Here is an 18332-nt window from a genome sequence, read left to right on the forward strand (position 1 = left end):
GAATAGAGTATAGTACAGTAGAATATAACAATAGAGTAGAAAATAAGAGTAGAACAGAATAGAGTAGAATAGTATAATTTAATGCTACACAATTGTGTGCAGCTGAATATTCTCCATGACTTTCATGCACTGTCACCATGAACTTCACACAGATTCAATGTCTCTGGAGTAAGCTGAGGCTGAAGGTGAATTCTATAGTATTTTAACACGATTCAAGCACTACACACTTCAGCTTTAAGTGTGTTGGTCAAAGGCACAGTGGTGTCAGTTCTTGGCTCATTTTGTGCCGTAATCAGTGATCTTTAACCACCTGTACGGCTTCATAACAACAACATGTGCTGACCCAGATCCATTAATGAACCGATCCTTCAGCTCATGAGTCATGACTTCAGTTTATAATTAATCAAAGAGTATGATAATGTGTTTGCATGACGCTCATTAAAATTGTAAATTGAATACAGTCATATTCCGTCCTTTGATAAACCGAGATGAGAATTAACAAGGTACTAATATTAATCTTTTACTCCATTGATACTAGAATAATACTATATCCTGCAGAAAACCCTTTGACAAAAGCAGTGTGTGTTTTAGCATTTGTTTAATGGTTTTAGTTAACTATAATAATCTTTTGCACAGACCTGAAGTCTCACTGCGTGCTCATGTTTTCTCTTCATGTCGTTGATGTACCAGGCGACTCCCGTCATGGTGTCTATGGCCTCGATCACCACATCATACCCTTCCTCCTCACGGTCAAAGTGTTTGGCAATTTCCTTTAGAGGAGCAAAAACACAGTCAGAAGGAGAGAAACTCAGACTGTCAACACACGGATCACAGGACTGCTGGAGATCAACACACTGCTCTATATATAAACCCTGGTGTTATTCTGAAGATGAGAGGACAAATAACCAAGATATTTCAGCTAAAGGCATTTGTTTACCTGCATGTCATGTGACCATTATCTGACATCAGAGAACCGTGAACATGCAAATGTGGTTTTAAATTATTGAAATATTAACTTAAAATCTCAAAGGAATTCCAGAAAACTTTTTAGATCAAAGGGGTTCGACTGATGAAATATTAAGAAAGTTAGAAAAATGTTTGCTTTTATAATCTTTTATGAAAATCTCAGCTTTCTTATGGTGCAACTAGAGAATAATAGAATAGAGTAGAATAGAACAGAGTAGAATACAGAATAAAATAGAGTAGAGCAGAACAGAATAGAGTCAAATTTAGTAGAGTAGATCAGAATAGAGTAGAGCAGAGTAGAATACAGATGAACAGAACAGAGTAGAACAAAAGAGTAGAATAGAACAGAGTAGAGTAAAACAGAGTAGAGTAAAATAGAGTTGAATAGAGTAGAACAGAATAGAGTAAAATTCAGTAGAGTAGAGCAGAACAGAGTAGAGTAAAAGAGTAGAGAGCAGAAAAGAGTAGAGTAAAATAAAATAGAGTAGAACAAAATAGAGTAGTCGAACAGAATAATAAAGAGTAAAATAGAGTAGAACAGAACAGAGTAGTGTAGAGTAGAATAGAATAGAATAGAGAAGAACAGAAGAGAGTAGAGTAGAATAGAATAGAATAGAGTAGAACAAAATAGAGTAGAGTCGAACAGAATAATAAAGAGTAAAATAGAGTAGAACAGAACAGAGTAGTGTAGAGTAGAATAGAATAGAGAAGAACAGAAGAGAGTAGAGTAGAATAGAATAGAGTAGAACAAAATAGAGTAGAGTCGAACAGAATAATAAAGAGTAAAATAGAGTAGAACAGAACAGAGTAGTGTAGAGTAGAATAGAATAGAGAAGAACAGAAGAGAGTAGAGTAGAATAGAATAGAATAGAGTAGAACAAAATAGAGTAGAGTCGAACAGAATAATAAAGAGTAAAATAGAGTAGAACAGAACAGAGTAGTGTAGAGTAGAATAGAATAGAGAAGAACAAAAGAGAGTAGAGTAAAACAGAATAGAGTAGAACAGAATAGAACAAAACAGAGTGAAATAGAGTACAGTAGAACAGAATATAGTATATTAGAATAGAACAATAGAGTAGAAATAACTAAATAATTAGGTGCAACTAGTTTTAGTGTGTTTGTGTGTGTTTTTGTAATTTCTATTTTTTATTTTATTTAAATCTCATTTTTACTTCAGTTTTACTTTAGCAGTAATTACGTTAAACTAAATGAAAATGAGAAATGTTGCCTTAGAAACTAGTTTAATTTTTTTTTACATTTTATTTTCAGTTCATTTTTATTTCAAGTAACAAATAGTTTATGGTTTTTGTTTTAGTGAACTATAATAACCCTGGCAAACAGGTTTATGCAGGCAGGGAAATTATATTAACCAATAATCACAGTCTAATCAAATTTTGATGGATAAAATAAAGTCCCACCCAACATCATTTCCTGCTGATTATTCACAACAGAAGTTATTATGTATTATAAATGCCATTTTATGCTGTCTCTGTAGAGCATTCTGGGAGGACAGTGAAAGACAGTGATGTGAGCGACACTAAATATGTAGTTCAGCCATGAAACTCTAGAGGGCGCAGGTTGATACATCCTTTACATGCAATCTGCAAGCAATCCCATCATTACTACATGGCACAAGCTGATTGGCCAATGCTTGCTCAACATGTAAATAGTATTGTTCAGAGTTTGCTAGTCCTGCAGTGATATCAGAGTTCCTCTGAACCCCTCCACCTCCCCAGCTCCACCTGCCTAGAGCTGCTATGGGAGTGATGTATGTCTATTTATTTATTCCGAGAGTTGTCTTAATTAAAATAGTATTTTGCATCTAAAGCAATAATATTTATAAATGTTACTGAGCTGTTGAGATAATTGCTGGCGGCCCGGTTTTTTATTGTGTGTGTGTGTGTGTGTGTGTGTGTGTGTGATGGGAATAACAGAAAGGGACAACAGCCGTTTGTGTGGTCGGATGTTTCACGGTCAGTACCTGAAGCAGCAGGTGATATTTCAGGATCCTCTGAACCGGTTTGAGCAGGTAAGAACCCAAAGGAAGAGAGCGCTTGAGCGACGCCTGCCGATCCCTGAAGAACTTGGCCAGAGTCTTATTCCGCAGACAGTCTGTCAACACCGCCACTGAACTACAGACAGACACACGGTTTAGTCTTCATGCTTCAAAAATGATGTTGAAAATTAACCTCTAATGCATGATTTGCTACATTTTTTTTTTAATTTAAAAGACAGAAAAATTTTAGAGGCATTTGATGCATAGGCACTTTTATCAGTCATGCTGAATCCATGTTAATAAATAAACACACAATGACATAAAAAATGAATTGTGGGTCAAAAGTCAGTGTTTGGCTGTGATTCAGACTTTGCATGTAACACTGATGAACCTTGATGACTTGTGCAATGGATGTCATGCATTAAAGGGTTAAATACAACAAACACATGATATTATATCATACTATTATAGTTTTTTTTAAGTACAGTTATGTGTCAAAAGTTGCATGTAACATCACACCATCATGAAAAAGATGGAGTGGATGTCATGCATTAAAGGGTTAAATACAACAGACATCACATTATATCATACTATTATAGTTTTTTTTTTTTTTTTTAAGTACAGTTATGTGTCAAAAGTTGCATATAACATCACACCTTTATGAAAAAAGATGCAGTGGATGTCATGCATTAAAGGGTTAAATACAAAACAAACACATGAGATATATCATGTCATACCATTATAGTTTAAGTACGGTTATGTGTCACAAGTTGCATGTAACATCACACCTTCATGAAAAAAGATGCAGTGGATGTCATGCATTAAAGGGTTAAATACAAAAACACGAGATATATCATACTATTATAGTTTTTTTTTTTTTTAAGTACAGTTATGTGTCAAAAGTTGCATGTAACATCACACCTTCATGAAAAAAGATGGAGTGGATGTCATGCATTAAAGGGTTAAATACAACAAAACATGAGATATATCATACTATTATAGTTTTTTAAGTATGGTTATGTGCCAAAAGTCATCACCCCTGGTGGTTTGCATGTAACATCACACTTTGACGAAAAAAAACTAAGGATAAAATGGATATCATTCATTAAAGGGGTAAATACAACAAAACAGATGAGATATCATATTATTATAGTTTTTTTTTTTTTTTTAAGTACAGTTATGTGCCAAAAGTTGCATGTAACATCACACCTGCACGAAAAAAGATGCAGTGGATGTCATGCATTAAAGGGTTAAATACAAAACAAACACATGAGATATATCATATCATACCATTATAGTTTAAGTACAGTTATGTGTCACAAGTTGCATGTAACATCACACCTTCATGAAAAGGATGGAGTGGATGTCATGCATTAAAGGGTTAAATACAACAGACATCATATTATATCATACTATTATAGTTTTTTTTTTAAGTACAGTTATGTGTCAAAAGTTGCATGTAACATCACACCTTTATGAAAATAGATGGAGTGGATGTCATGCATTAAAGGGTTAAATACAAAAACACGAGATATATCATACTATTAAAGTTTTTTTTTTTAAGTACAGTTATGTGTCAAAAGTTGCATATAACATCACACCTTTATGAAAAAAGATGCAGGGGATGTCATGCATTAAAGGGTTAAATACAACAAACACATGATATTATATCATACTATTATAGTTTTTTTTAAGTACAGTTATGTGTCAAAAGTTGCATGTAACATCACACCATCATGAAAAAGATGGAGTGGATGTCATGCATTAAAGGGTTAAATACAACAAACACATGATATTATATCATACTATTATAGTTTTTTTTAAGTACAGTTATGTGTCAAAAGTTGCATGTAACATCACACCATCATGAAAAAGATGGAGTGGATGTCATGCATTAAAGGGTTAAATACAACAGACATCACATTATATCATACTATTATAGTTTTTTTTTTTTTTTTTTAAGTACAGTTATGTGTCAAAAGTTGCATATAACATCACACCTTTATGAAAAAAGATGCAGTGGATGTCATGCATTAAAGGGTTAAATACAAAACAAACACATGAGATATATCATGTCATACCATTATAGTTTAAGTACGGTTATGTGTCACAAGTTGCATGTAACATCACACCTTCATGAAAAAAGATGCAGTGGATGTCATGCATTAAAGGGTTAAATACAAAAACACGAGATATATCATACTATTATAGTTTTTTTTTTTTTTTAAGTACAGTTATGTGTCAAAAGTTGCATGTAACATCACACCTTCATGAAAAAAGATGGAGTGGATGTCATGCATTAAAGGGTTAAATACAACAAAACATGAGATATATCATACTATTATAGTTTTTTAAGTATGGTTATGTGCCAAAAGTCATCACCCCTGGTGGTTTGCATGTAACATCACACTTTGACGAAAAAAAACTAAGGATAAAATGGATATCATTCATTAAAGGGGTAAATACAACAAAACAGATGAGATATCATATTATTATAGTTTTTTTTTTTTTTTTTAAGTACAGTTATGTGCCAAAAGTTGCATGTAACATCACACCTGCACGAAAAAAGATGCAGTGGATGTCATGCATTAAAGGGTTAAATACAAAACAAACACATGAGATATATCATATCATACCATTATAGTTTAAGTACAGTTATGTGTCACAAGTTGCATGTAACATCACACCTTCATGAAAAGGATGGAGTGGATGTCATGCATTAAAGGGTTAAATACAACAGACATCATATTATATCATACTATTATAGTTTTTTTTTTTAAGTACAGTTATGTGTCAAAAGTTGCATGTAACATCACACCTTTATGAAAATAGATGGAGTGGATGTCATGCATTAAAGGGTTAAATACAAAAACACGAGATATATCATACTATTATAGTTTTTTTTTTTAAGTACAGTTATGTGTCAAAAGTTGCATATAACATCACACCTTTATGAAAAAAGATGCAGGGGATGTCATGCATTAAAGGGTTAAATACAACAAACATGATATTATATCATACTATTATAGTTTTTTTTAAGTACAGTTATGTGTCAAAAGTTGCATGTAACATCACACCTTTATGAAAATAGATGGAGTGGATGTCATGCATTAAAGGGTTAAACACAAAAACACAAGATATATCATACTATTATATTTTTTTTAAGTACAGTTATGTGTCAAAAGTTGCATGTAACATCACACCTTCATGAAAAAGATGGAGTGGATGTCATGCATTAAGGGGTTAAATACAACAAAACACATGAGATATCATATCTAAACATTCATAGGAGACTAAAATTAGTGTGGCAACATCCTAACACAAAACCCAAAGCAAACGTGACACGTGCTGCATCTCAGCAGGCTGATGTCACTCAAACCGTCTGTCTGATGTTGTTTATAAGGACGTTATTGACTCAGAGGAATAATCTGTCACATGCATCAGCGCACCGGAGGCAGAAAGAGATTCAATTTTAACACGGCACTTTACTTACTTAGGGTAGTTTGTACAGTACTGCGTGTAGATCTCGAAATAGTTGCTCTGCAAATGAAATGTGAGAAAATTAATCAGTATTATAAAGAAATCTGAACATTTTGAATTTAGTTATATTTTCTGTATTTAGTACCTTGTCCACAAAGCAGCGGGCAATGGCCACAGGATCATTGGCACACATGTCTAAAGACTGTAATAACTCACTAGAAAGAGAACATAAAATTGATTATGGTGACTTATTGACCATGAACAAACTCTAATAATAAAAACAATCGTGAACACATATGATAGTGGTAAATGAAGGTTTCACAATGATTGTGTTTGACTGTAACACTTTACAATAATGTTTCATTTAATAACATTAGTTCACATGAACTAAAAACGACCTTACTGTCAAGTGTTACCATTAAATGTTGAAGCTTAACTTGTGATGAACATATATTATTCCTTTAATGAAATAAAAGACTGAAAATGATCAAGCAAGATGCTTAAACATGCATCTGGTTATGAGAGATGATAACCAACACATCTGAAGGATCGCAATGACCTTCTGTCAGGCATCAGACACAGAAAGATGAAGTCTCACACTGAGGAGTCAAACAAGTAACACACTTGCCCAGATAAACGGTTCGCTTCAGTTTTTGGCCTCTGTGAAGCACTAAAGACCTGGAGCTGTTAATATGATCTTCTGATTTATGCTGGGATGAGTGTATATTGTACATCTTTGATGCATGTAAAGTAATTCACAGAACAGACGCTGGTTAAATTAAGTGTATTAAAGCTCATTTGTATTAATAATGAAAAAAGATTAACAAAAAGATTTAAGCTATGAGTTGACCAACAAAGTGACTTACGAAGTGTGCAAATAATATTACTTTTTTATATAATAAATAAATAAAATAAATAGTATTACTATTTGCTGTATTTAAATGCAAATGGAACAAAAATGTTCTAAAAAAAATTACAAGTTTGGTCTATGCTGATGCATATTAAGGATTATAATTATAAAATATAAAAATAAATAAAAACACACACACATATATATATATATATATATATATATATATATAATTACAAAAATGAAAATTAATAAATAAATACAATAATAATGATAACAAAAATGTTTTTTTACACTTATCTAGTATTTACTGTATTCAAATACAAATGGAACAAAAAACAAAATAAAAGTTCTAAAATAAAGAACTTTTGGTCTATGCTGATACATATTAAATATTGTAATTATAAAAAATAAAAACAAAAACATTTTTTAAAAATAATACAATAAATAATTGCATTAAAATAAATACAATAATAATTATAATAATTACATTAAAGCATGTTTTTGCTAATCTGGTATTTACTGTATTTACATACAAATGGAACAAAAACTTTTGGTGAATGCTGATATAAATGAAATAATTGTAAAAAATAAATCAAATAATGAAATAATAAAACAAATAATTGTATTAAAATAAGTACAATAATAATTAGAATAGAAATAATATTAAATAAAACAAAAATAAAACTAAAACTTTTACTGTATTTAAATAGAAATGGAACAAAACAAAAAAGTTCTAGAAAAACAAAACAAAAACAAATATAACTTTTGGTGAATTCTGATATAAATTAAATAATATAATAATTATTAAAAAATTAATAAATAAATACAATTATTAAAAATAATAAAATATGTATATTAAATTTAATAATATAATAATTTTATATAAATTATTATATTAAGATAAATACAATAATAATCATAATAATTATATTGCAAACATCATTTTTTACCAATATATTGTACATCTCTACTAAACACCCTTTTCAGGATCCTCAGTAATAGTATAGAGTAGCAAATAGATGTAAACGGAAACAGCTTTAAAACATTTTAAGACATTTGAGTACATTAAAGACCTAAAGTACAGATCCGTCATGAGCTCATGCGTATTTACAGAGCAACTGTTCAAACACGTGCGTGAAGAGCCTGTAGTGAGCATGTGTGCCGATGTGCTCCACTCCCGACCAAAAACAAACCACCACGTTTATTTACGTCCCGCATCTAAAGGCAGCTGCTCCTTCCTCATTTGCATGAATAAATATAATGTTTAAACACAGTAGATCACAGTAACTCTAAATGACATTACATGCATTAGGAAAGTGTAAATTCATTTTTTAGCGCCCAATACTGACTTGAAACCGCTGTACTTGGATATAGGTGTGTATTGCATGTGTAAAATGTCTATTAAATAAGTCATCATGGTCGAATCTTACCTGTTGAACTCGTAAATGTGTTCAATATTCCCAAACAGCGAACACACTTGCTCTGGTTTGATGGGAAGGTTCCTGGTGTCTATGATGTGTACAAGATAATCCTGCAAATTGGAAAAAGAACAAAAATAGAATTTCAAACTCAATGACAAACTATTATCCATCTTGATTCATACTGTAATGCTTTCAACTGCTCAGCAGATGGCGCTAGAGACCTGAAGGAATCCTGCAAACGGAATCTATTGGCACTTACAGAATTCATTTGAAAACATTTTTACTTGCAAATGAACTGGTCTGATCTAAAGTACATAAATAATAGTCATACAGAAATAATCAAAACATTTCATATAAGGATTCTTATCTATACTGTTTCTTGGTTTTGCATATATATATATATATATATATATATATATATATATATATATATATATATATATATATATATATATATATATATATATATATATATATATATATATATATATATATATATATATATACACATATACACACACACATATATGCATGCATATGCATATGCATATATATTTGAGAGACAATAACCTTTTACATTCACAAACAGCTTTATTACACTCCATAGGAAAAGTCATATCCGAAAAAGCATAATAGGGTCACTTCAAGTAAATTATTTCTAATCTGAACACATTTTTGAATGCTTTCAGTAAAACGAACACATGCATGCAATCCCTGTTCTGTGCTGCTCCAAATATGCCGAAACAAGCTGGGATTTAGCAGGCCACATCATAGAAGGCATGACCACACACACACCACCCAATGCTCTCATATTAGGAAATGGCTCCATTGCCAAGTTTGGCTGTGATTCAGAGCGCTGAAGCTCAGGGAGGAGTTCAAAATCCTTCACCCAAAGAGCAAACATAATGAGCAGATATTCTGCATGAGAGCCTCCATTATGCAACAGCATCACATGGACATCCAGCTTCAACAGGAGATGCAGATAACATGACAGAAACCACTGGAAATTTAGAAGAAAATCAATGCAAAATAAGGTGAGTCAGGGTGTGGGCTGGGAAACTGACACTCTTTGCGAGTGTTTGTGATCATTTGCAGTGTTTAATGACTAACAATCTGTCCAGTTTCACCCAAACAGATGTCAAATCAGGAGGGTGTGAATCACCATATTTGGGCGCTGCCAAATCAATGCAAAACTAATGCCAAACTCATTCATTTATTTTTTATAAAGCACTTCACAGCTACAGACATAGTCCAAAGTGCTGAGCAATCCACATTTAATACACAATAACAAACTTAACAACAACAAACTAAAAACAAAACGAAGGTCTACATTTCCATCAGGAAGTCAGTTAGATTATTTAAGGAGCTAAACTAAGAACTGAGAAACATTCAAGAACGTAAATGGACTCCGATTTCAAATTCCCAGACAATCCTAGTAACATATGACATCAGTTTCCGACTTACTATATCCAACGCAGCTGTGAGAACACACAGCTCACTAGAGCCCAATTATGAACCATATTTAAGACCCTTCAAACTGGTCCCTCTGATCCATAATACATCTCATAAAGCAGCGAAAGGCACTTTAGAACAGGAAGACTGATTCAAAACCTTTTAAGCAAAACCAAGTCAAGTCAAATTTATTTGAATAGCGCTTTTCAGTTTTCACAATGCACATTACACATTGTTCCATTAGGAGATTTAAATACTGGTTGGGTTTATTCTGTTAAGAGATTTAAATATTAGTTGGTTTTATTCTATTAAGAGATTTAAATATTAGTTGGTTTTGTTTTATTAAGAGATTTTAATATCGGTTGGTTTTGTTCTATTAAGAGATTTTAATATCGGTTGGTTTTGTTCTATTAAGATTTTTAAATATCGGTTGGTTTTGTTTTATTAAGAGATTTTAATATAAGTTGGTTTTGTTCTATTAAGAGATTTTAATATCGGTTGGTTTTGTTCTATTAAGAGATTTTAATAATCGGTTGGTTTTGTTCTATTAAGATTTTTAAATATCGGTTGGTTTTGTTTTATTAAGAGATTTTGTTTTATTAAGTTTTAATATTGGTTTTGTTCTATTAAGATTTTTAAATATCGGTTGGTTTGTTTTAATATCGGTTGGTTTTGTTCTATTTAAAGATTTAAATATCGGTTGGTTTTGTTTTATTAAGATATTTTTATATCGGTTGGTTTTGTTCTATTAAGATATTTTAATATCGGTTGGTTTTGTTCTATTAAGATTTTTAAATATCGGTTGGTTTGTTTTAATATCGGTTGGTTTTGTTCTATTTAAAGATTTAAATATCGGTTGGTTTTGTTTTATTAAGAGATTTTAATATCGGTTGGTTTTTTTAATATCGTTGGTTTTGTTCTATTAAGATTTTTAAATATCGGTTGGTTTTTTTAATATCGTTGGTTTTGTTCTATTAAGATAAAGATTTTTAATCGGTTGGTTTTGTTCTATCGGTTGGTTTTGTTCTTGGTTTTGTTCTATTAAGATATTTTAATATCGGTTGGTTTTGTTCTATTAAGATTTTTAAATATCGGTTGGTTTGTTTTAATATCGGTTGGTTTTGTTCTATTTAAAGATTTAAATATCGGTTGGTTTTGTTTTATTAAGATATTTTTATATCGGTTGGTTTTGTTCTATTAAGATATTTTAATATCGGTTGGTTTTGTTCTATTAAGATTTTTAAATATCAGTTGGTTTTGTTTTATTAAGAGATTTTAATATCGGTTGGTTTTGTTCTATTAAGAGATTTTAATATCGGTTGGTTTTGTTCTATTAAGAGATTTTAATATCGGTTGGTTTTGTTCTATTAAGATATTTTAATATCGGTTGGTTTTGTTCTATTTAAAGATTTAAATATCGGTTGGTTTTGTTCTATTAAGATATTTTAATATCGGTTGGTTTTGTTCTATTAAGATTTTTAAATATCAGTTGGTTTTGTTTTATTAAGAGATTTAAATATCGGTTGGTTTTGTTTTATTAAGATATTTTAATATCGGTTGGTTTTGTTCTATTAAGAGATTTTAATATCGGTTGGTTTTGTTTTATTAAGAGATTTTAATATTGGTTGGTTTTGTTTTATTAAGATATTTTAATATCGGTTGGTTTTGTTCTATTTAAAGATTTAAATATCGGTTGGTTTTGTTTTATTAAGATATTTTAATATCGGTTGGTTTTGTTCTATTAAGAGATTTTAATATAAGTTGGTTTTGTTCTATTAAGAGATTTTAATATCGGTTGGTTTTGTTCTATTTAAAGATTTAAATATCGGTTGGTTTTGTTTTATTAAGATATTTTAATATCGGTTGGTTTTGTTCTATTAAGAGATTTTAATATAAGTTGGTTTTGTTCTATTAAGGTTGGTTTTGTTCTATTTAAAGATTTAAATATCGGTTGGTTTTGTTTTATTAAGATTTTTAATATCGGTTGGTTTTGTTCTATTAAGATTTTTAAATATAAGTTGGTTTTGTTCTATTAAGAGATTTTAATATCGGTTGGTTTTGTTCTATTTAAAGATTTAAATATCGGTTGGTTTTGTTTTATTAAGATATTTTAATATCGGTTGGTTTTGTTCTATTAAGAGATTTTAATATAAGTTGGTTTTGTTCTATTAAGAGATTTTAATATCGGTTGGTTTTGTTCTATTTAAAGATTTTATCGGTTGGTTTTGTTTTAAAGATATCGGTTGGTTTTGTTTTATTAAGATTAAGATTTTAATATCGGTTGGTTTTGTTCTATTTAAAGATTTAAATATCGGTTGGTTTTGTTTTATTAAGATTTTTAATATCGGTTGGTTTTGTTCTATTAAGAGATTTTAATATCGGTTGGTTTTGTTCTAAGTTGGTTTTGTTCTATTAAGAGATTTTAATATATCTATTAAGGTTTTAATATCGGTTTTGTTCTATTAAGAGATTTTAAATATCGGTTGGTTTTGTTCTTATTAAGATTAAGATTTTAATATCGGTTGGTTTTGTTCTATTAAGAGATTTTAATATAAGTTGGTTTTGTTCTATTAAGAGATTTTAATATCGGTTGGTTTTGTTCTATTAAGAGATTTTAATATAAGTTGGTTTTGTTCTATTAAGAGATTTTAATATCGGTTGGTTTTGTTCTATTAAGAGATTTTAATATCGGTTGGTTTTGTTCTATTAAGAGGTTGGTTTTGTTTTATTTTAATATCGGTTGGTTTTGTTCTATTAAGAGATTTTAATATAAGTTGGTTTTGTTCGGTTGGTTTTGTTCTATAAGAGATTAAGGTTGGTTTTGTTCTATTAAGAGATTTTAATATAAGATTAAGAGATTTTAATATCGGTTGGTTTTGTTCTATTAAGAGATTTTAATATCGGTTGGTTTTGTTCTAAGTTGGTTTTGTTCTATTAAGAGATTTTAATATCGGTTGGTTTTGTTCTATTAAGAGATTTTAATATCGGTTGGTTTTGTTCTATTAAGAGATTTTAATATCGGTTGGTTTTGTTCTATTAAGAGATTTTAATATAAGTTGGTTTTGTTCTATTAAGAGATTTTAATATCGGTTGGTTTTGTTCTATTAAGAGATTTTAATATCGGTTGGTTTTGTTTTATTAAGGTTTTTTGTTCTATTAAGAGATTTTAATATAAGTTGGTTTTGTTCTATTAAGAGATTTTAATATCGGTTGGTTTTGTTCTAAGTTTTATTCGGTTGGTTTTGTTCTAATTTTAATATCGGTTGGTTTTGTTCTATTAAGAGATTTTAATGATTAAGAGATTTTAATATCGGTTGGTTTTGTTCTATTAAGCTATTAAGAGATTTTAATATCGATTAAGAGATTTTAATATCGGTTGGTTTTGTTCTATTAAGATGGTTGGTTTTGTTCTATTAAGAGATTTTAATATCCTTGAGCGTTCATTAAGAGATAACTATTAAGTAATATCGGTTGGTTTTGTTCTATTAAGAGATAATGGCTGGTTTTGTTCTATTAGCAAGAGTAAATAATTCTCAAAAAGCATCAATGAATAAGATAAGAGATTTTAATATCAAATTAATTGTTGGTTTTGTTCTATTAAGAGATTTTAATATCTATTAAGGGATTAAGAATTTTAATATCGGTTGGTTTTGTTCCGGATGTCAAAGAAATGCATACTTTGGAAAATATCGGTTGGTTTTGTTCTATTAAGAGATTTTAATATAAGTTGGTTTTGTTCTATTAAGAGATTTTAATATCTTTGGTTGGTTTTGTTCTATTAAGAGATTTTAACATGGCACGGTTGGTTTTGTTCTATTAAGAGATTTTTAATATCGGTTGGTTTTGTTCTATTAAGAGATTCGGTCTACACTCAACACTTGGTTGGTTTTGTTCTATTAAGATTTTTAAATATCGGTTGGTTTTGTTCTATTAAGATTTTTAATATCGATTAAGGACCAAAAAAATGTTGGTTTTGTTCTATTAAGAGATTTTAATATCCTATTAAGAGATTTTAATATCAGTTGGTTTTGTTCTAAGAGATTTTAATATCATTGGTTTTGTTTATTAAGAGATTTTAATATCGGTTGGTTTTGTTCTATTAAGAGATTTTAATATCAGTTGGTTTTGTTCTATTAAGATTTTTAAATATTGATTGGTTTTGTTCGGTTGGTTTTGTTCTATTAAGAGATTTTAATATCAGTTGGTTTTGTTCTATTTTTTAATATCGGTTGGTTTTGTTCTATTAAGAGATTTTAATATCAGTTGGTTTTGTTCTATGCTATTAAGAGATTTTAATATCCTTAAGAGATTTAATATCGGTTGGTTTTGTTCTATTAAGAGATTTTAATATCGTTGGTTTTGTTCTATTAAGAGATTTTAATATCTTGGTTTTGTTTTATTAAGAGATTTTAATATCAGGTGTTATTAAGAGATTTTAATATCGGTTGGTTTTGTTTTATTAAGGGGTTGGTTTTGTTCTATTAAGATTTTTAAATATCACGCCTATGATCGCTAAAAATGCAGCTCACTATGTTTACGTTGACCAAGTCTGCATTTATACGTGGAGCAGACGGTTGGCAATGCATTATTGGTGGATGGAAAGCCTTTGCATAAGGAATTTGAATGTGCAAACACATTCCTGCATGAGGAGTGACACCTGTAAAAACCTACAAACCCAAAGAATTCCCGTGTTCAGCAGCGAGACATCCTGCAAACGCAGCACTTCGTCCTGAGCGATTCTACAGTGGTGTGGGAAATGACGCCTATGATCCAACTAGATAAACAGCAATGAGTGTCATGTAGTCCAAAACCTCACCGGCTCTCTTATTAGTCATGCTGTTTATTGTTTGCTTGTTTGTTGTAGTGGTTTGAAGGCACAGTATTCTGGGTGTTCTGTTGAAGTGTGAGGAACACCATCTGTCTGTTTGAGGATGGTAACGTTATAGGAAGTGTTTGCGCTGGAGGCTGTATAGGAAGATGGAGGTGTGAGAGTTATCAGGGAATCTGTGGAAGGATTATGGGACATGCAGAGGAACACTTCTGTTCTAAAGCCTAGCAAGATCCTTACAATAGACAGCACATGTTCAGAAATTTAATAGACAGACAGACAAACAGACAGACAGACAGACAGACAAAACGATAGATAGATAGATAGATAGATAGATAGATAGATAGATAGATAGATAGATAGATAGATAGATAGAATGACAGAAAGATTGAACAAATGAAACAAACAAATGACAGAAAGACTGAACGAATGAACGACAGAAAAACTGAACAAAGAAACAAATGACAAAGACTGAACGAATGAATGAACAACAAAGATTGAACGAATGAACGACAGAAAAATTGAACAAATAAAACAAATGACAAAGACTGAATGAATGAATGAACAACAAAGATTGAACGAATGAACGACAGAAAGATTGAACAAAGAAACAAATGACAAAGACTGAACAAACGAATGAACAGAAAGATTGAATGACAAAAACGACAGAAAGATTAAACAACAGAACGAATGAACAGACGATAGGTAGATAGATAGAATAACAGAAAGAACGACAAACAGACAGAATGACAGAAAGATTGAACGAATGAACAAATGAACGACAGAAAAATTGAACAAACAAAGAAACAAATGACAAAGATTGAACAAACGAACAACAGATCAATTGAACGAATGAATGAATGACAAAGACTGAATGAATGAATGACAAAGATTGAACGAACGAATGAACAACAGAAAGATTGAATGAATTAATGAATGACAGATTGAACGAACGACAGAAAAATTGAATGACAAAAAACGACAAAGATTAAACAACAGAACGAATGAACAGATGATAGGTAGATAGAATAACAGAAAGAACGACAAACAGACAGAACGACAGAAAGATTGAACGAATGAACAAACGAACGACAGAAAAATTTAACAAAAAAACAAACGACAAAGACTTAAACAACAGATCGATCGAACGAATGAATGAACGACAGAAAGATTGAACGAACGAATGACAAAGATTAAACAAACGAACGACAGAAATATTGAAAAAATAACAGAATGAATGACGGATTGAATGAATGAACGACAGAAAAATTGAACAAAGAAACAAATGACAAAGACTGAACGAACAAATGAAAAAGATTGAACGAACGAACGACAGAAAGATTGAACAAAGAAACAAATGACAAAGACTGAACGAATGAACAACAGTAAGATTGAATGACAAAAAACGACAAAGAATAAACAACAGAACGAATGAACAGACGATAGTTAGATAGAATAACAGAAGGAATGACAAACAGACAGAACGACAGAAAGATTGAACGAATGAACAAACGAACGACAGAAAAATTGAACAAACAAAAACAAACGACAAAGATTGAACAAACGAACAACAGATAGATTGAACGAATGAATGAACGACAGAAAGACTGAACGAATGAATGAAAAAGATTGAACGAACGAATGAACAACAGAAAGATTGAATGAATGAATGAATGAATGAATGAATGAATGACAGATTGAACGAACGACAGAAAAATTGAATGACAAAAAACGACAGAAAGATTAAACAACAGAACGAATGAACAGATGATAGGTAGATAGAATAACAGAAAGAACGACAAACAGAGCGACAGAAAGATTGAACGAATGAACAAACGAACGACAGAAAAATTGAACAAAGAAACAAACGACAAAGATTGAACAAACAAACAACAGATAGATTGAACAAATGAATGAACGACAGAAAGACTGAACGAACGAATGACAAAGATTAAACAAACAAACGACAGAAAGATTGAAAAAATAACAGAATGAATGACAGATAGACAAACAGACAGAACAACAGAAAGATTGAACGAACAACAGAAAGACTGAACGAACGAACGAACAACGGAAAGATTGAACGAACGGATGACAGAAAGATTGAACGAACGGATGACAGAAAGATTGAACGAACGAATGACAAAGATTGAACAACAGATAGATTGAACGACATAACCAATGACAAAGACTGAACTACAGAACAAAAAAGACTGAAATGAACAAACGAACTACAGAAAGATTGACTGAACAAATCAAAGAATGACAAAGATTGAACAAACGAACAAACGATCAATAGACAGATAGATAGATTGATTCAGCAAGATGACTAGATAGATAGATAGATAGACAGATAGACAGATAGATAGATAGATAGACAGATAGACAGATAGACAGATAGATAGATAGATAGATAGATAGATAGATAGATAGATAGATAGATAGAATATATTTAAATAGAAAAGTGTTTTTTATTTCAATAATCTTCTGGAAAATATTTATTTTTTAAGATAAAAAATAAATAAATAATTGTAGCACCATCTTGTATATGTTACATATTACCACGCTTGTTTGTACAGCTTATTTTTAACCACTTCCCTTTTTTTCTGTGCGTCTAATATGTAAAGCTGCTTTGAAACAATTACCAATTGTAAAAGCGCTATATAAATAAATTTGACTTGACTTGACTTGACTTGATAAAAAATAAAAAAATTTTAAGATAAAATTTTTTATATTTTCGGCCATGATCATAAATACTATGAGACACAAGGTCATTTCTGGATCAAAAAGGAGTTGTTTCTCACCTCTACAATGCTGCGCAGATCCCTGACGTACATCCGCTCCGTCTCTATGATCTCCATCACGACACGATCCACGTACGTGAGCTGAGGGTTTGGCGCCATGCTGACGGAGGCAACCGGCGATGGAGGATCTGCTGCAGTGATCGAGGGATCTGAACCCGGCCACTCAAACCCGGGACCTAAAGGACCCTCCGGAGGACTGAGCTCCAGGTCAATACCAGCTCCCGCGGATGGCGACGGCGCAGTCGGCGGGCTGCTGTTGCCCTCGACGGACGATCCAGACGAGACAGTGGACACTGCACTGACCGGCCGCCCGTCCTCTGAAGGCTCAGTGCTGGACAGGGAGCAGCAGTCTGCGGGTCGTGGATCGTGACTGCTCACAGACGAACCGGTAGATAAACGATGACATTCTGCTGGAGACAAACAAAACAAGAACTTAGCATGTATAATTCAACAATAAAAAATGTATTAAGCTGCAAAAAAAAAAAAAAAATTATATTTATATTGTAATTATATTTTTTCAGGATTCTTTGAT

At 31.1% G+C, this 18332-nt stretch overlaps 1 protein-coding gene across 4 annotated transcripts in view; it reads right to left on the reverse strand.

The window, feature by feature from the left end:
- LOC125269265 (pleckstrin homology domain-containing family G member 3) overlaps window positions 1-18332 on the reverse strand; it is a 66864-nt gene that overhangs the window by 12606 nt on the left and 35926 nt on the right. For 3 of the 4 annotated variants that reach the window (XM_048192155.1, XM_048192154.1, XM_048192152.1), the window contains exons 3-8: window positions 17801-18210; window positions 8726-8826; window positions 6588-6657; window positions 6456-6502; window positions 2948-3098; window positions 639-770 (exon numbers count right to left, since the gene is read on the reverse strand). In XM_048192155.1, the coding sequence (XP_048048112.1) occupies window positions 639-770; window positions 2948-3098; window positions 6456-6502; window positions 6588-6657; window positions 8726-8826; window positions 17801-18210 (911 nt within the window). The remainder of the gene's footprint in view (window positions 1-638; window positions 771-2947; window positions 3099-6455; window positions 6503-6587; window positions 6658-8725; window positions 8827-17800; window positions 18211-18332) is intronic. The other variant, XM_048192153.1, reaches the window with a different exon arrangement.

Source organism: Megalobrama amblycephala, linkage group LG5 (assembly GCF_018812025.1).
Source record: "Megalobrama amblycephala isolate DHTTF-2021 linkage group LG5, ASM1881202v1, whole genome shotgun sequence".
In the NCBI taxonomy this organism is placed as follows: domain Eukaryota; kingdom Metazoa; phylum Chordata; class Actinopteri; order Cypriniformes; family Xenocyprididae; genus Megalobrama; species Megalobrama amblycephala.